The following is a 21830-nucleotide window of genomic DNA, read 5'->3' as shown; positions in this document are numbered from 1 at the left end:
TATTTAAGTATAGACCCTTTCGTGACATGTTGCGTTGGCACAGTTAATGCAGGAAGATCAGAGCAATGATGTTCTCATCCTGTTTTACTGTGCTGCACATTATGATCCTCAACAACTCTGCTGCATTCACAGTATTTCGCTGCAGACTGGTGCAGTCAATGGTTGCTGGTGTAATACAGGGGAGGGGAGAGCGTGCAGCCTTGTGCTGACCAAGAAAGACCCACACAGCAGGAGGCCCATTTTCACATATTGGGCTATACATAAAACTCAGCGGTACAGCACTGCAGAGTAGAAAGTCTATGGCTCAGTAATTTGAAGAAAATTATTAGTCAGGGCTGTAATGAGTTTGATGGAGCCCCATTGCTGTCTTATAATCAATTATAGCACAGGTGACAGCCAATGAAACTCCACTAATTAAGTGTTGCATATTCAATTGAAACCACATTCTCCACAGTCTGAGCCGAGTAAGATAGAGGGCTAGTATTAGGTTGTCTAGTGGTTGAAGGTATCTCTACAATTTAATTTGCCATGTTGGAAGGAGTATATAAAGATAGAAAAAACATATGTGCACTTTCCTCCCCTGTGTGGAGAGTAAAGGAAGATTATTGTGGGAAAAAAGTTGTCCCTGCTCATATTATGATGCAACAGCAGGGCCTGACTAAGTTGTTGCATCATCAAATGAGCAGTTTGCCCTCTCGGGGGTCTGATAGTGAGTCACTGACAGATTTAAGGTGAGACAGGACCAGCAGTTCAAGGCAATCCTTTACTGTGAAGTCAGAGCCAACGACCTGCAGTCACTGAGGCAATAGATTTTGTCCTTAGGATGTACAGCTAGAGCGGATGTCTAAGAGCAGATATGAAAATATGGCACGCATAGACTTATTACACACACACACACACACACACACACACACACACACACACACACACACACACACACACACACACACACACACACACACACACACACACACACACACATCATTCATGCGGAGAATGTGCTCAGGGATGTGTGCGCGTATTCAAGCTTGCAACAGACTTGAGTACTTTTGATCCAATCTCTCTCACCTGTGCCTCCATATCTCTCTCCTGCTCTCTCTCGGTCTTTCTACCCGAGGGCTCTCCTGTTCCTTAGTAAATATTTGCTCTTGACAGCAAATCTATCTCTATTTATCAATGCATGTGTGTGCTCGGCTGGCATGACGCAGCTCCATATATGGGGAGTTTGTGGATGTTGCAGCACTACAGCAAGGTGCAAAGGTGCTGCAGATCTTTGATACACTGTACCAGTGTAGCTCTCTCTAATTGGAAATTCAACCTGTGCAGCGGAGCAGAAATCTGCCACAGTCAGCAGCTCAGCTTTGTTTTCATTAAGACACACACACACACACACACACACACACACACACACAGTAGCTCACACCCACCTTTGTTCCCATGAAGGACAGTAAGTCTGATCTTAATATTAATTGGGACACTTTTAAGTCCAAGAAACTCAAAAACAGACAGACTCACCCATACATATCTTAAAATAAAATCATAATAATACTTTGACAACGAAGCATATACTAAGCACAGAACTTTAGAGCAGAATATATTGTATAATCTTCTCTCACACACTATACTTTTTTTTCATCTTGCTGGCCATGAGAGTGACAGTCATTCTCATAGTCTTGCTTGCTCTCAGTCTTTCTGTCTTTTTCACTCCCACACTCCCTGACAGGGTTCCACACCACTGCTCCTCTGAGATTGCACTTATTCCCCTTAAACAGACACAGGCTTGGCACTGAAAGTACAGATACGCACTCGTATACAGCATATACACGCCTGCACACTCAAAGCATAAACACCAACACATGACAAGTGCCTTCATCTTCACACAAAAACATTCACACAAATACACCTACCTGTTTTTCCTCTGCATTTTAACGTTAAGAGACAGCATTGTAGGTGCCCACCAGAGCCAGTACAGTAGCAGTTGACTCAGTGTGCTTATGTACTACATCTTTTACATTTTGCATCACCTTGGGAGGTGTAAACAAACATTAGAGAGACCTGTCATGACTCTTGACATCGTCACAATTCTGTCATAAACTATAAAACCACCACTTGCTGAAAATCAGGTATTTTGCTCCTCAGTAAAATCTCAAAAATAGAAATGACGGGTTTTCTGGAACCTCTGCTTTTTCATAACGAGAGATGCAGGGAAAAAAAGACTTCTATCATTAGGCTGTCAGCATCGGTACATGTAGTGTAGCAGAATGCTGGGCTTATGCTGTAGTACTAGATGATAAAATGGATTCTTAATACTTAATACGCCCTCTATGATGTTACACCTCAGACTAGTGAGTTAGTTAGGTAGTTATTAGTGTGTCAGTGGTGAATAACTAAAACTTCTACATCTTCTCATGTAAATAATGAACAAACTGCTGCATATGTATATAGTTTAGCACAAGACAGTTTAGCACAAGATACATTTTTTCTATCTATCTATCTATCTATCTCTAAAAACTTAGTGTTTTCTTTAAATGATGTAAACATGAAGAAACTGAATACAATAAGTGAACGCCTAGCAAAATCTCATCATTTTCAGTTTCCCAAATATATTCAGCTGAGCATTGGTGTAAACTGATTATCACCCAATTGCCATCTCCACTCATCCAAAATAAACATCAACAAATTCTCTATTACCTCCTCGTTTTTTCATTTTTGAAATGTGACGCATACAATCACTTTTCCTCATTTAACCTGTGAATTCTCTCACAAATGTTTTCATAATCCACTTTTCCTTTAGCCTACTGGACACACAACTGCCTGTAAGATGTATTCACATACAAATGTTCATACACTAGCTTTCATTTGCTCCCTTTTTTTTTATTTTTTTTTTTATTCTTATTATATTTCATCTTATTTTCATGTAATTTTGCCATGAAATAGAAAACACATTGTGTAAATATGTGGGCAATTCCACCACAATGGAACCACAGTCAGCATTGTCAGTATGGATGGAGCACCTTCTACCTTCATCTTTCGCTATGTATTGCCAAAGCAAATGATCATATTCCCCTGCTCTTTTCCCTCTCTCTTCATTGTTGTTCATTGTTCATTGGGCTTCCAACATGATTTGTGCCATGAATGGAATCCCCCACTGCAAAGATTTCCTTTTGTGAACAATTGCTTATTGATTATCAATGCCATTAGGTTTCCCTGGACCCCCCCCCACCCCCACCCACACACACACACAAAAAAATCAGATTTGTCATAATTATACTGATACAATGTACATGTGATTTCTAGGCATGGATTTCTAGGTTTCTATTGTATGACTGATCTTTATTGTTATATTGTTGCAGCAAAGCTCAAAAGCAAACCAATGCGACCCACCGCACCAAGCTACACTGTTGTAATGGAGTGCAAATATCAATTCTGACAAGAATGGATCCATGATCTACCAAAGAAATTATGCTGCTGCTGTGATGTTGCAACCGTACATTAAGCCATTTGCAATTTCAACCACTTATGGTTTTGACCCTGAATGGCTACAGACTGGTAACGATGCCGTTGTCCCCCTCTGTGGTGCAGAGTATTCCCTGTGTACAGGCTCACTTCTCCATCACTGCCAAAAACAGGGTTACAGGGTTTAGAAGCTTGACCAACTGCTGTTTGATCAATTTAGTGCTTTCTCCCCTACTTTCTTTTGGACAGGGGTCAGTTGCATTCTTCCATAAAGGTGAACTCATCAGCAATTTTTTCCTGTCATGTTGTTTTTGCAGAGGGGCTGTTCAGTCACCCTTTCCTAAAGTGGTTTCTGCAGGTAGTGAAGCATCAGTCTATAGTCCAGTGGGTTCCCCCATGGTACTCGAGGATGTCCCCTGCAAACTTTAGGAGCCAATTAGGGGGCTGTCCTTAACCTTTTACACCTCTTTATATTAATGTAATAAATAAATCAAACTGGAGTGCAGATTATTCAAAATAGTTCATGTGCTTCTTATAAGTTGAAATCGTGTCTCACTGTCTTCAAAGGCTTAAGTAAATAATGCATCAATGCGACTACCAGTAGTTAAAGCCAACTGTGGTGGATAGACTAAGGCAACAACATTACAAGACTTCTTAAAAACTTGACAGTACTCCAACCATGCTCATAGAACTAGTGTTGAAATGAATAACCTTTTCTGATTTTCTTTTCTACCAACAAATTAAACTGGTCCACACAAATTATATCAACTCATTCCATTGAGTTTTTTGCCTCTCTTTAAAGTAAAGAGTTAAATATTTTACCTCGTTGTACAGTAGAGTGACTGAGTAGTGTATATTACTGTACAGCAAAGCAAAATCAAAGTTCCAATGGCCAAGAGAAATCACCCTGCTTGGTATGGACAATGCAGTGATTATTATCCTGCTGACGATTTCAACGACCAATCAATCTGCCATTGATTTGTACTCTTCTTTTGCCATCCTTTATATTCTTCCTCTCATCTCTTTTCTTCTTTTTTTAAACTGTCAGTCTCTTTCGTCCTCCAAACCACCAGCGGTATGAATATGTAAAATATAAAGTGCTCTCTCTATTTCACAGAAAACACATTCTCTGTCTCCTTCACTCTTTCATTTGGCACTTATGCTTATCATCATCATCCTAGAAAATCCATACCAACGCTGTACATGATTGTTATGGTTCTTTCCTTAAGCACATTACACATTACAAATCTATCTTTGCCTTACAAACACTCAGCAGCCTCAAAATAAATGCTCACCTGCTACAGTGTGACCTCAGGCTCTCCTTGTGCTGGGCAACCATGTGCATATACAGTATGTCATTCAGTCGGTGGTCTCTAATGCCAATGCTAGTGAGACATACAGAAACACAGATGGATTTTAATCAAGCTCCTGTTTCTGGAGCTCCTGGTTTTTCCCCTTTGAACCAGTGCTTTAGTCCCTTATTAACCATCCGCTTGTCCCATAATCTCTTTGACTCTCCTGAAATGAGTTTTGAACCATTGCAAAGCAGTGAACAAAGGTCCGATGTGCACAACCAAGGAGATTTTTCCCCAAAGTGATGACATGAAAAAAGACTGCGGTCAATACATCCAATCCACAATCAATCAATGACCCCTGCTTCTGCTTCTGGCCTTTGTGTTATCTCTTTCTGCATCTTTATCTCTCTTTCTGCCACTCACATCTCCACCTGTTCATCTATAGTCAGTTGCCGTTGCAATTGTTCTCACAACTAATGGTCTCTCTCCACCTCGCAACCATTTTCATTCAGTCAATACCGAGCATATTTTTAGAGTGAATCACAGCCACTTTGCCTTATTTACCTCCCATCTTCTGTTTCATTCTCTCATCTATGTCTCCAATATGCCTGTTTATGATTATATGAAGTGACAGACGAAGCCATAACTGTACAAATCAAAATGGCGTTTTGTCTCTCTCATCCTTCCGCACACCATTATATTTTAGGCCAGTGTAAAAACAACCACAGAAAAATATAAAAATATTTTTTTTTTGTTGTTGTTTACTTTATAACACAATCGCAACTTCTCCAACAACCAGCTCACGAGGAAGTGATGTATTTCATGTTACCATCAGCAGCAGATGGAGTGTATTACAATAAAAAAGTAAGTTGCCATAATAACAAACACAGATACAGAAAGAAAAGTAAGAGAAGATCACAGTACAGGCCAAATACAAAGTGGCCTTGCAAAATGAACTCTATTAATTGTAATGCAAAAACACCCAAAAGAATAAACATAAATAGAACAAAAACTGATCTAAATGAGTCATTTTCTCTCTGTTTCTCTCGCACTGTCCAGTTGATCTGAACCGCCTCTATGATGACGTCAAGCGATACAGCTGTACCCCACGCAACTATTCTGTAAACCTGCGCGAGGAGCTGAAGGCCACCAACGCCGTCTTCTTCCCTCGATGTCTGCTGGTGAAACGCTGCGGAGGCAACTGTGGCTGTGGAACAAATAACTGGAACAGCGGCTGCACCTGTCAGGCCTCCAAGACGTCGCTCAAACTACATGAGGTAGATCTTATGACACAAAGACACACTTATATACATGGTTCAACAAAACTAGGTAAAAAACTAGTATATGGCTGGACCATAGATGTGGTAGAGGGTGTGACTTGTGAAAAATTTTAACCCATCATTTTTGAAAGACCAATGGCCAATGGGAAAAGTCCAACACTTGGTCGACCAATGTCGTAACTTCATCACTCACTCAGTCATTCACTGACGTTCAGATGTAGCACTAGCCAGTGGCCGGTGCAGCCAAATATGCTTCGTTTCTTTCTTTTGCTTAGACTTCCAAAAACGATTTTGTCATTAATTACTTTATCATTTGCTAGACAAAGCATTCTGCTGCAAATTTTATACAATTCGATCATGCAAAAGCATAGGTAAAAGATGACACAAGGTCAGGTTGTGACCTTGCAAAACTCAAGGCTTTTCCCCTTGATCACCATGAGAAGGAAAAAATGTAACTAACATACCATTTAATAAATTGATCTGAAAAAAGAAGAATCTGAAGAATCTGAAACTTTAAACTGACTCAATCATAATATTGTTTTACACTTATCACACTGATTTTATCTCCTTGTGCAAAAGAAATGTAGTTAAATGACAGATATATTGCTTTTAATACATTTAGTGCTTTTAAAAAGGCATGTGCATACTGCAGCCTTTCCATTAATGCAAAGGCATTTAATTTAGACTTGAGCTGTGCGGGAGGTGTTACAGAACAGTGAGGAAAGGGCTAATTCATACATGAGTCTAACATGCAAACTTTCCAGCACATTTTAGGTGCATACGTGAAAGGGGCTAAAAAGATGGTGTGAGACTAAGTGAGTGGTGTAGCTGCGGAGTGAGGGAGGGAGAAGCAGTGAGAAATTGGGCGTGCAGAGGCAGGCGCTGCATCAACAATGAAGCAGCAATGCACCAGCAGCCTCACACTTTCTCCCTGTTTCTCTCCTCCATTTGTTTCTATGCTGGTCCTGTCTTTCTCTTCTCAATCTCTCCATCGCTCTCTCAATGCATTGTTAACATTCTACCACTCCTTCTCTCTCTGGGCTTCCATCATCTTTTCATTCTTCCCAATTCCCATTTTCAATTTATCCCTTTGCAATGCACCATTCTTGTTCTTTAAGCCTGTCATTCATTCTTTTCTCTCTCTTCCCTCCATCTCTTTGTGTCTTTGTTCTTGTATAGCTTCATTATTGAAACATGGTCCATAGGGCTCTCTCCCTCTCTCTCTCTCTGTCCCTCTCTGTTAAAAATCATACAACAGGAATTTAGACAAAAGTAGGATTTGGGCTGTAATTGTGCTATGTGTATCTGAGTGTGTATGTAAATCACTGTGTATGAGAGCATGAAAACAGTTCGTCTGTGTCTGTACATGCTCCACATGCATACAACTGCCTACATGTGTGGTTCTGTTTTTTGTTTTCTTGTTTCTCTCCTTGCAGGCAGTCATAGACCTGTAAGTCTTTCCTTCGGTGACTTAGCTTCTAAAGGAACACATTATTACTCAAGACCATTGTTTCAGTGCTGGGAAGTCCTGACATCAATCATGGGCTTTGGAGAACAAAACTCAGTGCATCAGTTGTGGAACAATTTGTACTTCCTCTCTGTTCTCACATCAGAAGTGGCACCTGAGAACAATGTGGCAATCCGCAGCAAAGTCAGTAATAAAAGTCAAATGTTGACAAAATGTAACAATGAAATCCATTCTATAGCACTCTTTCAGACTTGTAGTGACTCCTTTGGCTACTTGGATATGTACATATCTGGATATATCTTTTCTGGGAAGGGCTCCAGCTCTCAGTTACCTTGAAAACAAATAAGAGATGATAAATGAATTAATTTTAAAATCATACAGGGATTCCTGTGTACTCAGTTATGATTAATAAGGGGAAGAGTGGACACGTAATTGTTTTCTCATGAGTTCCAGAGTTTCTCTCTACACTACTACTTTCTTAGAAACCTTGCATTAACTATCTAATCTATATTTTGACTTCCCTAAATCGCTTCAATGTTTCTCTTTTCGGTTGAACTCCAGCAGTGTTTTGTCATGAATGATGTCCTTTAAAAAGACTTAACATTAGACGTGTTATCTTCTCTGCATTCCGCATGTCTTGTACTCTTTTACATTCAAAGAGCGTTTATTGGTATCATGACTACTAACACTTACTAGCAAAGTCAGAGAGCAAATTGTGTGCTTCTATCTCTTCATCCATTTTGTCTTAACTCTGTCTCTTTAGGTGCTGAAGTACGCCCCAGAGGTCACTCTGCATCAACGCCATCGGAGGCCGCAGGTGCGTTGGGTCATAGATGAGATCTTCCTCACACACCATGAAACGTGTGAGTGTGCATGTCCTTCCCAGCCCCCTCGCTGAGGCTCTCAAGACTGGCACATGCATCTTGAACTGTTGAACAAGTTTTTTTTTTATCTATTTTGCAAAAGACTTCATATAATAACAGCAACGCAGACACATGCAGCAAAGAAAAAAGCAACAATCTGACTGACAAACCGCAGCTCATTCACACACAATGACATTTTTTTCTTGCAAGTAAACCACCTATTTTCCTCTGTACACAGGCCAAACTTAAACCAACATATTTCCGGCCAAACATATTGGTTATTCAACTTTCCTGCAACTTGGAGTTAAATCTTAACCATTACGACCAAATTTACACATTACTTGTGAACCATGGCATGTTACAATAACAGTGGACCTTCTCCATAGGAATTCGCTTTCAATTCAATCAAAGCTTTTTCCTCCAAAAATTAAATACTGAAAACCATTTGGAATACAAAAGACAAAATTACCACATAACACCAACATTTTATTGAACTTACTTTTACAGTAGCAGCCTTTCCCACAGACTTAGATTGTGGCATGGGGGCGTTCCCGCTCACACTAGGAGGGGCTCACAGCTCCCCAATGAAACAGTGGCAAAAAACACTGCGGCAGAGATCTTTTATGTTATTGTGAGAAGTGTAAAAATGTTTTACACACAAATTAGACTGTGGCGTGCTAAAGAACAGGTGTGGGCAGGCGTGGTAGACCGAGGGGAGATTATCTTGTCATGGATGGCTTAATAAGAACAACAAAAAATGCTAGTGCTAAAATGGTCACCAAATATACTTGGGCAGCCGTTAATATACCTGAGCAGCCCGGCAAGTCTATGTGTGGGAAACACTGCATTTTGATGAAGGGAGTTCCATGGATGTCAACTTGACAGAATTGAAATAGAATTGAGTCAGACTGCTTCGTAAACAGCTATTTCACATGTATGTCTATGCGTCTCTTTCTGTTATATTAAGACTGTTTCTAGAAACTTCTAGCTCCTCTTCTGCCAGCAGCACGCTGAGATGAGTGAGTGTGAGACAGAAGGAAGGAGGGAGAGGGGTTGGAGGAAGTGTAAACCAAAATAACACTTTATCTTGATGTGAAATTAGGCTAGCCACAACCCTCCAGATCTGAAATGCTCACTAACACTCACACACGCTCACTTTAGGCTTCCACTCCTACAAAAACGGTAGTTATTTATGCTGAATTCTTCACTGCTCTATTTTTCAGTGAAGGGCTCCTTTGTTTTGCACACATCCCTGTCTGAATATATTCACGATTCCCTTTGTCTGTACCTCAATCCATATGCTCCCCGCTCCTTTTCTTTCTCTCTCAGTGACTCCATCTCTAACACACACACTCCTCATCACTCACTCGCTAACACATCAAAGGAGATGTCAGATCAGGCCGCTGCGCTCTGCCGCTCTGCCCATTTTTCTGAACATTCCTGGCATTCCAACTGCTAACCGGAATTCTGCTAACGCGGATAAAACCCTGAACTTCAGACCCTAAACACGTAACAGAGGAAAGACACTCAGGAAGAGGGATGGAGAGGAAGTTTTTTTTTTATTATTTTTAAGGAGGTGACTGACAGAAAAGGGACAATCAAGCTGCCTATTCGTAGATTACCAGCACTCCTGGATGAGAGCTGAGAGAGGAACCACTTTCGAAGATATAACGTAGAAAAGATTGCTGCTCCTTCAGCAGTTTCAATCAGCATGTGCTGCTTTTCTAGTGAGCATTTTTTTTTTTTTCTTTCTCATGAAGATGCTCATACATATCACAATCTGACCTTCTGCTCGGCATGTCTGCAGCAGATCTGTGGGAAATAGAGGAAAGCTCTTGGTCAATGCTGAAAATACCACCGATACTGTGTGTGTGTGTGTGTGTGTGTGTGTGTGTGTGTGTGTGTGTGTGTGTGTGTCTCAGTATGCCTGTAACCGCTCAGGAAGAGGTCCCTTTGTTTTAAGGGGTGGAGGGTTACCAACAGTCTGTGAGAGCTGGCAGCAGATACAAGCATGTGAATCCTCAGCATGTGACTGTGCATGCGAGTGTGTGTGTGTGTGTGTGTGTGTGTGTGTGTGTGTGTGTGTGTGTGTGTCTCTGTGTGTTGTGTGTGTGTAGATAGCCAGAGTATCAAAGCAATAGACCAAGAATTCAAACTAACTGCTTTTCATTTCCATACACACGACCCAGCTGTGAGAAATAAAAGACAGTCTCATCTGTCATCTCTCCATCATCACCTCCCATATACTACACGCAAAGAAAAATGGGGTTTGACACACTACTTTTGTTCAAAAGACAGACAAAAAAGAATAACTGGACACTGAGATGATTTACACGGTCACAGTGAAACCCAATCAGCTGTGTGCTTTTATGTGCACGTGTACTGCAAGTCATAGATGATGTTTGGCAGGTATGGGATACAAAACACTCTTAAATATTCACAAAGTGTGTTGGGTTATGTGATAGTCAAGTTCCAAGTAATTTATCCCAGACACCATTCGCTGACATGCACACGCACAGGCGCACGCACGCACACACACACGCATGCACGCACGCGCATGCACGCAACCACACACACACACGCATGCACGCGCACGCACGCACACACACACGCATGCACGCGCATGCACGCAAACACACACACACACGCATGCACGCGCACGCACGCACACACGCGCACACACACCACACAGTGTTGTATTTTCAGTAGCTAACGAGCCAGATGGTGATTACGTAATGTGTCATTTTCTAAGATGCTTTGCTGTAAAGTGTATAGTTACTCTTCCAACAACTATCTTAGGTCTTTTATGAAATCTGCTGCCAAAAGGAGATATATTGCAAATTTATGCATTATAAATGTATATGAGGGGTGTGTGTGCATCCTGTGTCTGCCTGTTTGCCGGCGTTATCAGCACATTTCGTTGTGTGCTCCAAAGTGACATTCCTCCATTTCTGGGTAACTGCTTAGTTTCGTCTTGCAGTTCTTCACAATAGAACCACATGTATTTCAACATCAGACATGTAAACCTGCTTGTGTAATTGCTTTGATTATTATTATTTTTTTTTTTTGGTCCATTCACTTCATCTAAGAACATTATAACCACACATTAGACCATTGAGGATATTTCAGATTATCATACGTTCAATAAACTTTGGCCTGGAGTTTCAGATTCTCAGAGGATTTAAATGGTTCTACTGTCATATTCAAGTCTGAGAAAAGTTGATTTTAGTTTTAACAAAAAAAAAAAAAAACAACAAAAAAAAACATAAAAACAAGTCAACCTGCCTTTGCTGTATTCAGAAAAATATTCATGATGAAACTGTATGCTTTCTTTACATAATTTATTGTGTTTTCTCTGTTGTTTTATTAAAAATATCAGCTGGTTGGTTTTGATAAATAAAGTATTTCTAGCATCACTGCCTCCAGTGCTTTGATTTTTTTCTCCACCAAAAAATGTTTTAATGAGACATTTGACTATACATGGCTTTTATATGATTTGGAACAATGGCTTGTTTGATCAACTGTGGAGTGTAATAGGAAATGTGTTATGTTTCAGTGAATACCTCACTGAAAAAGAGATATAGGGAAAAACAGAGGAATGTGACTAAGTGTGAAAACAAGCACACAGAGCCAGAAGAAGAGTTTGAATGAAGCTCAATGACAGTGAGATTGTCGTTCTGGCTCTGCTGCGTTCAGATACATTCTTTCACACAACAAACAGGGCACACAGGCCACCATGGAAACCACACATGCTTTCAAGAGCACTGTATCAGCACTAAGCGCAGGGCAGGTCACATAATTGCACCAGGCAAATGTCTACCGATCAGTCTTTCACCTCTTGTTTGCAGCAGCACCTTTACAATGCTCCGATCTTGTGACTCGGCACCAGTCGAGCCACATGGGAAAAGAAATCAGACCAAATAGTGATCTTATTTTCAATTCGTCATTCAGTCCGACTTTGTGCCCATGTTGCTATTTTCCTGTTTGTGAGCAGGGTTATTCTGCCTAAACTGATCAGTAGCAAATGACTGATCCATCCAGTTAACATTACTGAAAGTTAAGTTGACTTAGAACAACATATCTCCATATCTGTGTCTGTTTCATCTACATTCATTTCCAATTTTTGCGGCCATTTCTCTGACACATGTAGATTACGTCGCTTTTCCTACAACTGCCTATAAATATCTAACTGGCTTCGTTGTTTTTCCAAACTGAAAAACAGCCATGAAGAACACACCACACCCATGTGAAATTGCTGAGAAATATTCGAGTTGTTGGCAGCAACTGGAGATGGGACAGATTCTCATTTTTTTCCAACTTGCCAGCATTGCCATTGGAACCAGTAACTGAAGATGGTTGTATGATTACATAGTTTGCTGTGGGAGAGACTTCCGGACACCCAGGCTAGCAGCTTTGGGGGGATGTACTTTGGCACAACAGTGCTTTAACCTAAGTTCTAATATCAACAGGCTAAAATGCTCGCAATTACACTGTTAACATGCTGCATTTTTAAGGATTTGAAGGAAATTGGTCAAAAACCACTACTGGACAAATTCAAATTTTGACGTAATCATGACTCGATGAAAAGGCACCGCCAAAGTTATTAGGGCACTTAGATGATATCTGTACCACATTGCATGACAATCCAACCTGCAGTTTTTGATAAATTTGACTACAGAACATAAATATCAACCAGATAGTGGCAGTAAGGTGAAAATTCAGGAAATCACCATGTTAGAAAAGCTTCCTCCTCTGGGAAACATGGATGTCTGAAAAAAAAATAAATGATGGCAACCCTTCCAATAGTTGTTGAGATATTTCAGTCTGGACCAAAGTGGTGGACAGGAAGACCGACATTGTCACCCATAAAGCAACACTGCTAGCATGTCTAACAGCAATGCACTGACAATACAATATCACATCTATTAAATTTGGGTTTGATTACTTTAAATTAAGAATTCTAGCTGATAGGAAGCACCCACATTCTTTACTTTTTGAGGTACTTCTGTATTATTAATCCCCAAGTTGGATATATGGAGAATTTGATAAAAATAGAGTCATAATTACAACATGGACATTGATGTAAAACCCACTTTCAAATCAGACACTCTTTATTACTCTAACTCCCATATGACATTGTGCAGCATTAGCTAGTTTAAAAGATCATGATTACAATGATCAAATTATATCGAAAGGGGGTCACTGTCCCTGAAAATATTACATGCCTTTTCATTGAAGCCCTTTTCTTTATCTTTCAAGGCTGTTTCCTGTCCCACTGGTTGCTGTGGCAACCCTTCCTGTGCTGTTATCATTACGCAGCAGTCTCTCTCATACAGGCAGTCACATACAGGCTGACAACTAGCCAGTTATTTGTCCATCCATCCATTCATCCATCCATCCATCTATCCACCCATTCATCCATTAGTTGACCACTGGCTACTTTTAAAATATACTGAGAGAAAGTCCCCATGGAGATGAGAAAGATGGAATATGAAACATAAAGCGAGACCAACAGTGAGCAGAATCAAGATTAAGGTTAAAAAAAATAAGTAAATACAGAGAGAGGGAGAAAGACTATAGGGGAAGGCAGATCAATCAGAAAAGAGAGAGAGAAGGTCATGAGAGAGAGAGGGTATGTTATTTGTTTGAACTCATCATTCTTATAAGGCTGTATTTGTGTCTGTCAGCAGCTTCTTATCTTTTCCTTGCGGGCAAACTCACACAAACACACACACACACAAAAATGTCAACTTGCTTTGTCTTACAGATTAGGCTGCCCTCATACTGTGTTTTCTTTTCTTCTTGAAAATGCACAAATCTAAATGACACTACAGTATAGTACCATCAATAAGGCCTTCTCATTCTTGACCTGATTCTGTATTTTCTTTTTTTCTTTTTTTTTGGGGCTTTTTATGCCTTTATTGATAGTGCAGTAGAGAGAGACAGGAAATGGGGAGGCAGAGAGAGGGGGAATGACATGCAGCAAAGGCCGTCTCGAACCGGGGCCAACTGCAGCGAGGACTGTAGCCTCTACATATGGGGCGCCTGCTTAGACCACTACGCCACACGATGCCCCGATTCTGTATTTTCAACTATAGGGTAAAGTCATGTTATTTGGGATGTCAGGTAAAATGGGACAAATAAGCTTTCACATCTTGAGCTCCTTAAAATATTAGCAGCCAATCACCACAAACTTACTGTATTTTTGCTGCAAATGTCCTTTACATCACACAATCTGAGATCAACGAGGCCTCGAGAACATGAGAATCAAGTTCTCAGATCAAAAAACTAAACTAGGTCATGTTCAGTTCTGATGTTTTTTGTTTGTTTTTTTTTTGTTTTTTTTTTTTTAAATGAACTGCTTTGAGCTATTCTTTTTTCACAGAACCTCCATCTACATGTCGATTCCCAGCACCTATCATTGCCACATAAATGTATATGTTCATAGAATCACAAAATCAGTGTTCCCCTATCCACAATGATTGCCAGCACTAGCAATGCCAGATGAATGCTAGGTGCCGTAAATCCCCAGGTGCCACGGGTTCTTCTGATTATAGTCGTTTGCAAATAGCTTTTTGGTGCATTACCGCCAGTTTCTGTTGCGTGAGCATCAGTTCACTGTTCACCAAAAACAAGCAATGTTCAAGCCCAACTTTCTGCACAATGGACATGGGTGAATAGCCATGAATTGATGAGGAGATTGAGCAGCGATCCACCTCTAAAGATATTGACCTCTGAGGTACATAGTCACATAGCCATATAGGCCAACATGGGAATATCAGAGATGTCTTTTGTCAAGAATAGTAATTGCTATTAGTTTTATGTTAATTGTAGGCCTTCTTAGTCTTCTTTCCTAATCCCCTTTTCCCAAATTTCCTGTTTGTTTGTTCTTATCATTAAGACCACAAAGCCACTGATGTCATTCAAGGATCTCATGCAAACCCCAAAGAGACAGAGAGGGAGCAGCAAGTGAGCTAAACCCCCCACCTACCACCTCACCAGCCAAGAGCACAATAATACCATACACGTAAACATACACGTAAACCCTGAAATAAAAGCAAAAGAAAAAAATCAGTTCACTTGAAAACAATCAAATGAACACCCCTGCAAATCCTAGAAAAACATCTTATTGAGCCAAAAGTGACCCCAAGGCCACAAAGGACTGGATTTCCTGTGTAGATAGTGGGGCATGGTTCCACAAGAGCTATGGTGAAGAAAATGGGATCCTGAATCATGCGGGCTATGTTTGCAGAGTGTGTGTTTAGGAGGGTATTGATTTAGATAGTTGAAAGTTAACACATAGGTTGTCTTCAAATAGGGTAATACAAAAACTGTCTGATTTAAAAAAAATGTAATTCACAATCTTTTTTAATTAATAGTTTGGTTATATTAATGATGAATGGATTAACTAATTAATGACTGGATGGATAAATCAATGTAACCATAAACAAAACTTAAAATAAAACATGAAATACAACTGTAGTTCAATTAAGATGAATTGTTTGATCATCATCAGTGACTCTCATTTCACTTTACTGGCGTTTCATTTCACCTGAACATTTGTGAAGTAGAGGTTTTTGATCGGTTTGAAGGTCTAATGCTTCTAAAGTATTATTTTTGACAATATAGCAGAGATCCCTAACAAGTAATAAAAATAGCACTTGAACTCAGCTCTAGAATTTTATGTGGTTTTCTTTGTAATCTACCAAAAAGTGTCCCAGATTACCTGACCTCACCCCATTAAACCATCCACTCTGTCTCTGCTGCGCTTCCTTGTGCTTGTATCCCACTTTACTTCTCACCATTTCACATGCATTTCTCATTTCCATTATTTCCTTCTCATTGACTTTTCCTTCCTTCTCTCATCCTCTCCAATGAAGCTTTCTTTGTCTTCCTTATCAGGACAAATCACCTCCCTGCTGTTACCTGGGAAACAAGGAAATTAAACCATAAAAGATGGAGGAAAAACATCTGAGCACCTTTATTCAAACCTCGATCTCGATATCTCTTGCCTGTCTCCCTCTATCTTCCTATATTTTTTATATTGCATTGGTCATTTCCTACATTTCCCTTTCACTGATGGGGTTACTTTAAGTGCACATCTGGAAGCAGAGTTAAGGGGAATGTCGATTTTCAATCTTACCATCATGTATTAGTCATGGGGTTGGCCCCTGACATACATAATACCTATCCAGCACTCACAGTGCTGTCTCTCAAACCATTTTCATATCTCCTTTGGCCGGTGGTTGTGGGGAGGGCATGACAATTTACTCTGGGGACACCAGCTGCACATTACAGGGACTTGTGTACAGTGGGGGTTATTTTTGAGGAATTATTTTTAAAGACTAACCTGACTAACTTCCCATTGCAAGACTTACAGAGTTACTGATTCCAGTGATTGTATATTATTACCAATGGACTGTCTTCTTAAAACTTTAAAGATTCACTATTCAATAGTTTTATTTTAGCAATGGATCAAATAACTACATGTAAAGTAAAAGCGGTCCATCATTATGACAGACTCAGAGAATAATCAACTTTATTGTTTTGGTTCACTCTCACTGATATCATAGCGTCATTTCTGTATCAGGGAGCAAAATGCCAAATAATTTTCTATGCTGGTGGAAACCAAAACAGATCTAGAAGAGAATGTGAATGTTGCTCTGCATCTGCTGAATGTGGAAAAAAGCTGTTTGCTAACAGAATTGCCTGTTGATAATACTATAGTGTAGTGTTTGGCCATTTAGGGGGTAGCACAATAAGATCAAAGAAATAAAAAAATAAAAAAATCAAGTTTAATAATTTTAAAAATACTCATAGTTTACCAGCATTTTGAAATATAGCAAGCTAAGTAATAATTAAAGATATTAAACTGCACTTGTGTCCAGTTTTAACACAGACAATAGGGAGACAACACCTTTCAAGACCACTGTTTGTTTTAAAACAGCAAGGGAGGGAATAAGCTGTCTGCAACTATAACCAATGATGAACTGGAAAACAATTGTTTTAATTTGGGTGAACTCACCTTTTGACCACAGCTTTGCTAACCAAGAGTTCAATTCAAATAAAGCAAGAAAAAGGATCCCTCGATAGAAATCTTATTCTCATGACTTTCAGGGTGTCAAAAATCCCCACAGCTGTTGTAATATGAATTTTTATCATGCAATAATATATAAATTTTATGCTCATACGAGCTGTAGTTGAACTTGGCCACCAACAGCATGTTGTCATCCATCAAAATGGTTATTTTTGTAGTAGACAGTGCCAGACAGGAAGAGTTGGGGGAAAAGAATGAAGGGAGTTGGTGGAGAGTAGACCAACAGAGTGAAAAACAAAAGCCTTAAGACAGAAAGAGTGTTTTAGAGCGACAGACAGACGTAGAAAAAGTGACACACAGACAGATGATGAGGAGGTGGAGGCGAGCTGATGAAGTCATTGAGGCGTGGAGGAAAGAATGGTGAGAATATGACCCATAACTGAGACACGATGTAGCGAGACAGCGCTGCCCTACATCACACACTGAGCTGACATGCAGCAGAAATGAATGGGAGGAGCACTGTCAATTTGTCCTTTCTTTCCATTTCTTTTTTTTTTTTTAAAGCATCTCTTTTTCTCTCACCAATTTCTAACTCAAGAAAAAACATGCCTCACAATGACAGTTTATTGTTGCATCCAGTTTCACCATTCACATAGTAATTTTGAGGTGATTACTTCTTTTTTTTTTTTTTTTTTCTTTGCTCTGGTGCGTGAAAACACCAGAAACTGTCTCCAAGGATGAGAGGTGTTTGTTCAGAGATGTGTGGGTGAAGCTTTGACTTCAACACTTCAACCTCACTTCTCTCAGCTTTTCTTCCCCTTGGCTGATTCTTCTCCACTTTTTCTGTTTTTTCTTCTCTCATTTGCAAAATTCACTCAAACAAACGCATAGAGACATTAGCAGTCCTCCCCCCGCAGTGCACACACACACACACACACACACACACACACACACACACACACACACACACACACCCCATAATTTCTCTGTCCCTCTCGACCTCCAGTCCCACCCTTCCTCCTTGTCCCTTGCTCCCATCTTCCCCCTCTTTCACACTACATTATAGAACAGCTTTCATTTAGGTATGAATATTAGATATTTCTTTTGAATAATGGAGAAAGACTATATGTGAAGAATCTGCAGACATAAGGAGAAAAAGGACTTCGTACTTGTGGGTCTTCACTTGCACATTTAAAATAGTTTGATAAAAACGACATTCTCAGATTCAAACTGTTCCATTAAATAAATGATTAACTTTAAGTGCAAGTGAAGAAGTGAGGTTTGTGTGTCTTTGTGTGTGTTGCTACTAAGAAAACTGCAAGCTTCTCCACATTACAATTCTAGGAGCAAAATATGTCAACTGCGGAGACAGGCTAAGGGTACTGTGTATTGCAGCTAATAACATATTACAGCTGTTTTGTAGTATAAAGACAACCACTTTTTCTTGAATGAAATGTTTTATCCAACTTTGTGCTTGCTACATTTTATGGCCATGGGTTGCATGAAACACAGTCTAAGGGTTTTGAAAGTTTCACACACAACTTCTAAAGAGATACGAGGAAGCAAAGCAAATTACATTTTTTCTTAGTTCCTGAAAAGTCAGGTTTGGGACATTGCATTTGTAGCAGCATTACATTGGAAGACAACAGGGCAAAGGTATCACAGAGGGAAAGGAAGAGGGAGAGAGGTACAGGAAGAAACAAATAACACAAGCCCTGAGGCCCCGGGAGTCACTTTAAATTGATGGAAGTGATTCATCGCTGTGTCTGCACTTGCGCGCGTGTATGTGTGTGTGGCGGGGGGGTATTAGTAATAAAAGAGTTAGTTCTGGAAGCACAGGAACTTCATGGCAGACTTTATTCTTACAGACTATTCAATTAACTGAATTACCTGATGCAAAAGCTTAAAGAGCTTACCGACACACACACGCACGCACGTACACACGCACACACACGCACACACACGCACAGCTGTAACAAACAAGACATGCACAAATAAACACATAAAGCTAACACAGGGACATGCCGACAAACACACACTCTAAACGCTGCAAAAAGAAAACTGCAAACATGAACAAGACAGAGGAAACACAGATTTGAGTCGCATTTAAATGAGATTAAGAGCTTTACCTACAAAGTGACATATTCTAATCGGGTTTTCTGGTACGCACACACACACGCGCGCACACACGCACACACACACACATACAATTGGATGGCAATGTGTCTCAGCTATGAGCGAGAATGCAGAGAATGCAGGCATGATTCACATTTATTCCATACAGATTGATTCCACATCGACCAACATGAAATTTCAAATGTTCACCTGACTAACCTTAGTTGCTTTAGCCCTCACACTCACCCACATCAATATAACTGCACATCACAAGGCAGTTTTAATAGATTTTATTAAGGGTAAACACAATGTGCTTTACACTTAAATGCATGCAGCAACAAGTGGCACGTATAGAAGTATGCAATAAACAAAACATACATGTCACCGTCTCTTCAATACAACTTTACAAGTAAACTTTACACCCTTATGTCTTATCTTCTGTCTTTCTCCTCCACCTTTTTACCCTGATCCATGAACTCAAAGCACAAATGTACCGTCCCACATGAGTGTAATGACCTTTGCCAAAATATGACCAATTCAACAATTGGTTTCTGCAGTTTATTAATTTTTTCGACCCTTTATTGGGGCATTTTTACATCACTGTGATAGTCTTGTCAGTCTTGAATTTTGCCTGTGTTTGCATACGCATGTGTATGTGTATATGTAAACATTTGTGTCCGATCATAAACTTTTGCTGATAAATGTAGAAAAGAGAAGAAAAGAATATGAAAATGGTAAAATGGTTATTTTTACCATTTGAATCAATCAATCGATGCATCTGCTGTGGGACTGGAAAAAAACCTCCAGAACAACTGGAACAATGTCCAATAACTGGACCAATTTTGGTCTTGTTAAATGCGTCGACAGCTTTTCCAAACCCATACATCTTATTTTCTTCATTTGCCTAATATCATACAGAACACCAATGGTTACTCGTGTCTCAGAACTGGACAGTACTGTTTTTCAAAGTCATACTGGAGCAGTGGCATCATGTTAACTAGGAGGAACATGGAGAGGGCATAAAACCCCAGAGGGATTTGCACTTTGATTGTGCTGTGAGGAAATGGTGCTAAAATAATCCCCTGCTTTCACCCTGATTCAGTTCCTGGCAGTGGTACGTCTGGCTCAGCCAGTGCAAAAAACAGAGTTGGCAGTAGCCTCAGGCCGGAACACTGCCAATCATACCCTAGTCGCTGCATGACTCCTACAGGTTGGTTAGGATACCTGCTCGGCAGGGATGGGGCAATCTGTGGAGGACAGCATGAACCTCCCAAGGTGAAACGCCTCACTGTGTATCTAAGGAGGCAACTGGTGGTCAACTCTCTCCTCAGGATGAGACAGGTTGGCAGTGACACAGACTGCATGCACAATTTGAAACAGGCAATGAATTTTGTCCTGTCCTGTGTTCTTGTATTGCTCTGCATGTTTGTACAAACAGCAGCGGAATTTTAATTTTTATGTATCACTTTTAAGTAACATCTATCCAGGCACGACGGATAAAAAAAAAGATCATTCTTTTTTTTTTTTTTTTACTTACTTTCCTACTCATTCTCCACATCACTCCAGGGGAAAAGTAAAGTATTACAAATAAAACACACATGGAAAAAGGGCACAAATTTGACCTGTCCGCCTCTCAAGATAGATGGAGGGAACACAGTGAATCCAAAAACAACATAAAAAGGAAATAACAGCTTCTGGAAAACAACATCACACAGTGACATATTTCACCTAGTGACCGCTCCAAGCGGGAAAGTGTGTAGTCTGTGGTTTGTCTGTGAATTCTAAATTATTTATGTGTCCTGTGTGTGTGCATGAGAGAAACCCGTCTGGGAGATTTGGGGTTGGTCTGACTAAAAAAGGTGCAAAAAACAGGAAACACATGCTAGTTGAGGCTACAAAGCTCACCTCAGAGCAGCTGACACACACACACAGACAGACAGACAGACAGACACACACACACACACACACACACACACACACACAGAGCGACTGCAACAGATGTTTTCTGTGGATATTTCACTGTCTGTGGGGTTGTTCCTTATCACATTATTGGAATACAGAGGCTGTCACATGTTTCACTGGAGAAGACTGTATATTTACTGTGTGTACATAGGTTACATAGGTTGTTAGAACGTTTAATGGCAGCTGCTAAATGGAGTGCAAAATATCACATCAGATCAAAGTGCAGACAAGTTACAAATGAGAAAAAAAGCACCTAAGCAGTTTGTTAACAACAAAAGGAATATAAATGTGTCCACACAGCAGTAACAGATCAGCTCTGATGCAGAACAAGCAAGCAACATATAAAGTTACACA

At 40.1% G+C, this 21830-nt stretch overlaps 1 protein-coding gene across 3 annotated transcripts in view; it reads left to right on the top strand.

The window, feature by feature from the left end:
* The window catches only part of pdgfd (platelet derived growth factor D), an 84592-nt gene that overhangs the window by 40583 nt on the left and 22179 nt on the right, over positions 1 to 21830 (top strand). For 2 of the 3 annotated variants that reach the window (XM_022748565.1, XM_022748564.1), the window contains exons 6-7: positions 5811 to 6028; positions 8263 to 10911. In XM_022748565.1, the coding sequence (XP_022604286.1) occupies positions 5811 to 6028; positions 8263 to 8397 (353 nt within the window). In that variant the 3' untranslated portion in view covers positions 8398 to 10911. Of the gene's footprint in view, positions 1 to 5810; positions 6029 to 8262; positions 10912 to 21830 lie in introns of those variants that run through there. The other variant, XM_022748566.1, reaches the window with a different exon arrangement.

The sequence above is a fragment of the Seriola dumerili genome, unplaced genomic scaffold (assembly GCF_002260705.1).
Source record: "Seriola dumerili isolate Sdu_G_001 unplaced genomic scaffold, Sdu_1.0 BDQW01000122.1, whole genome shotgun sequence".
NCBI classification, from domain to species: Eukaryota; Metazoa; Chordata; class Actinopteri; order Carangiformes; family Carangidae; genus Seriola; species Seriola dumerili.
This window is presented reverse-complemented; position numbering and strand designations above follow the sequence as displayed.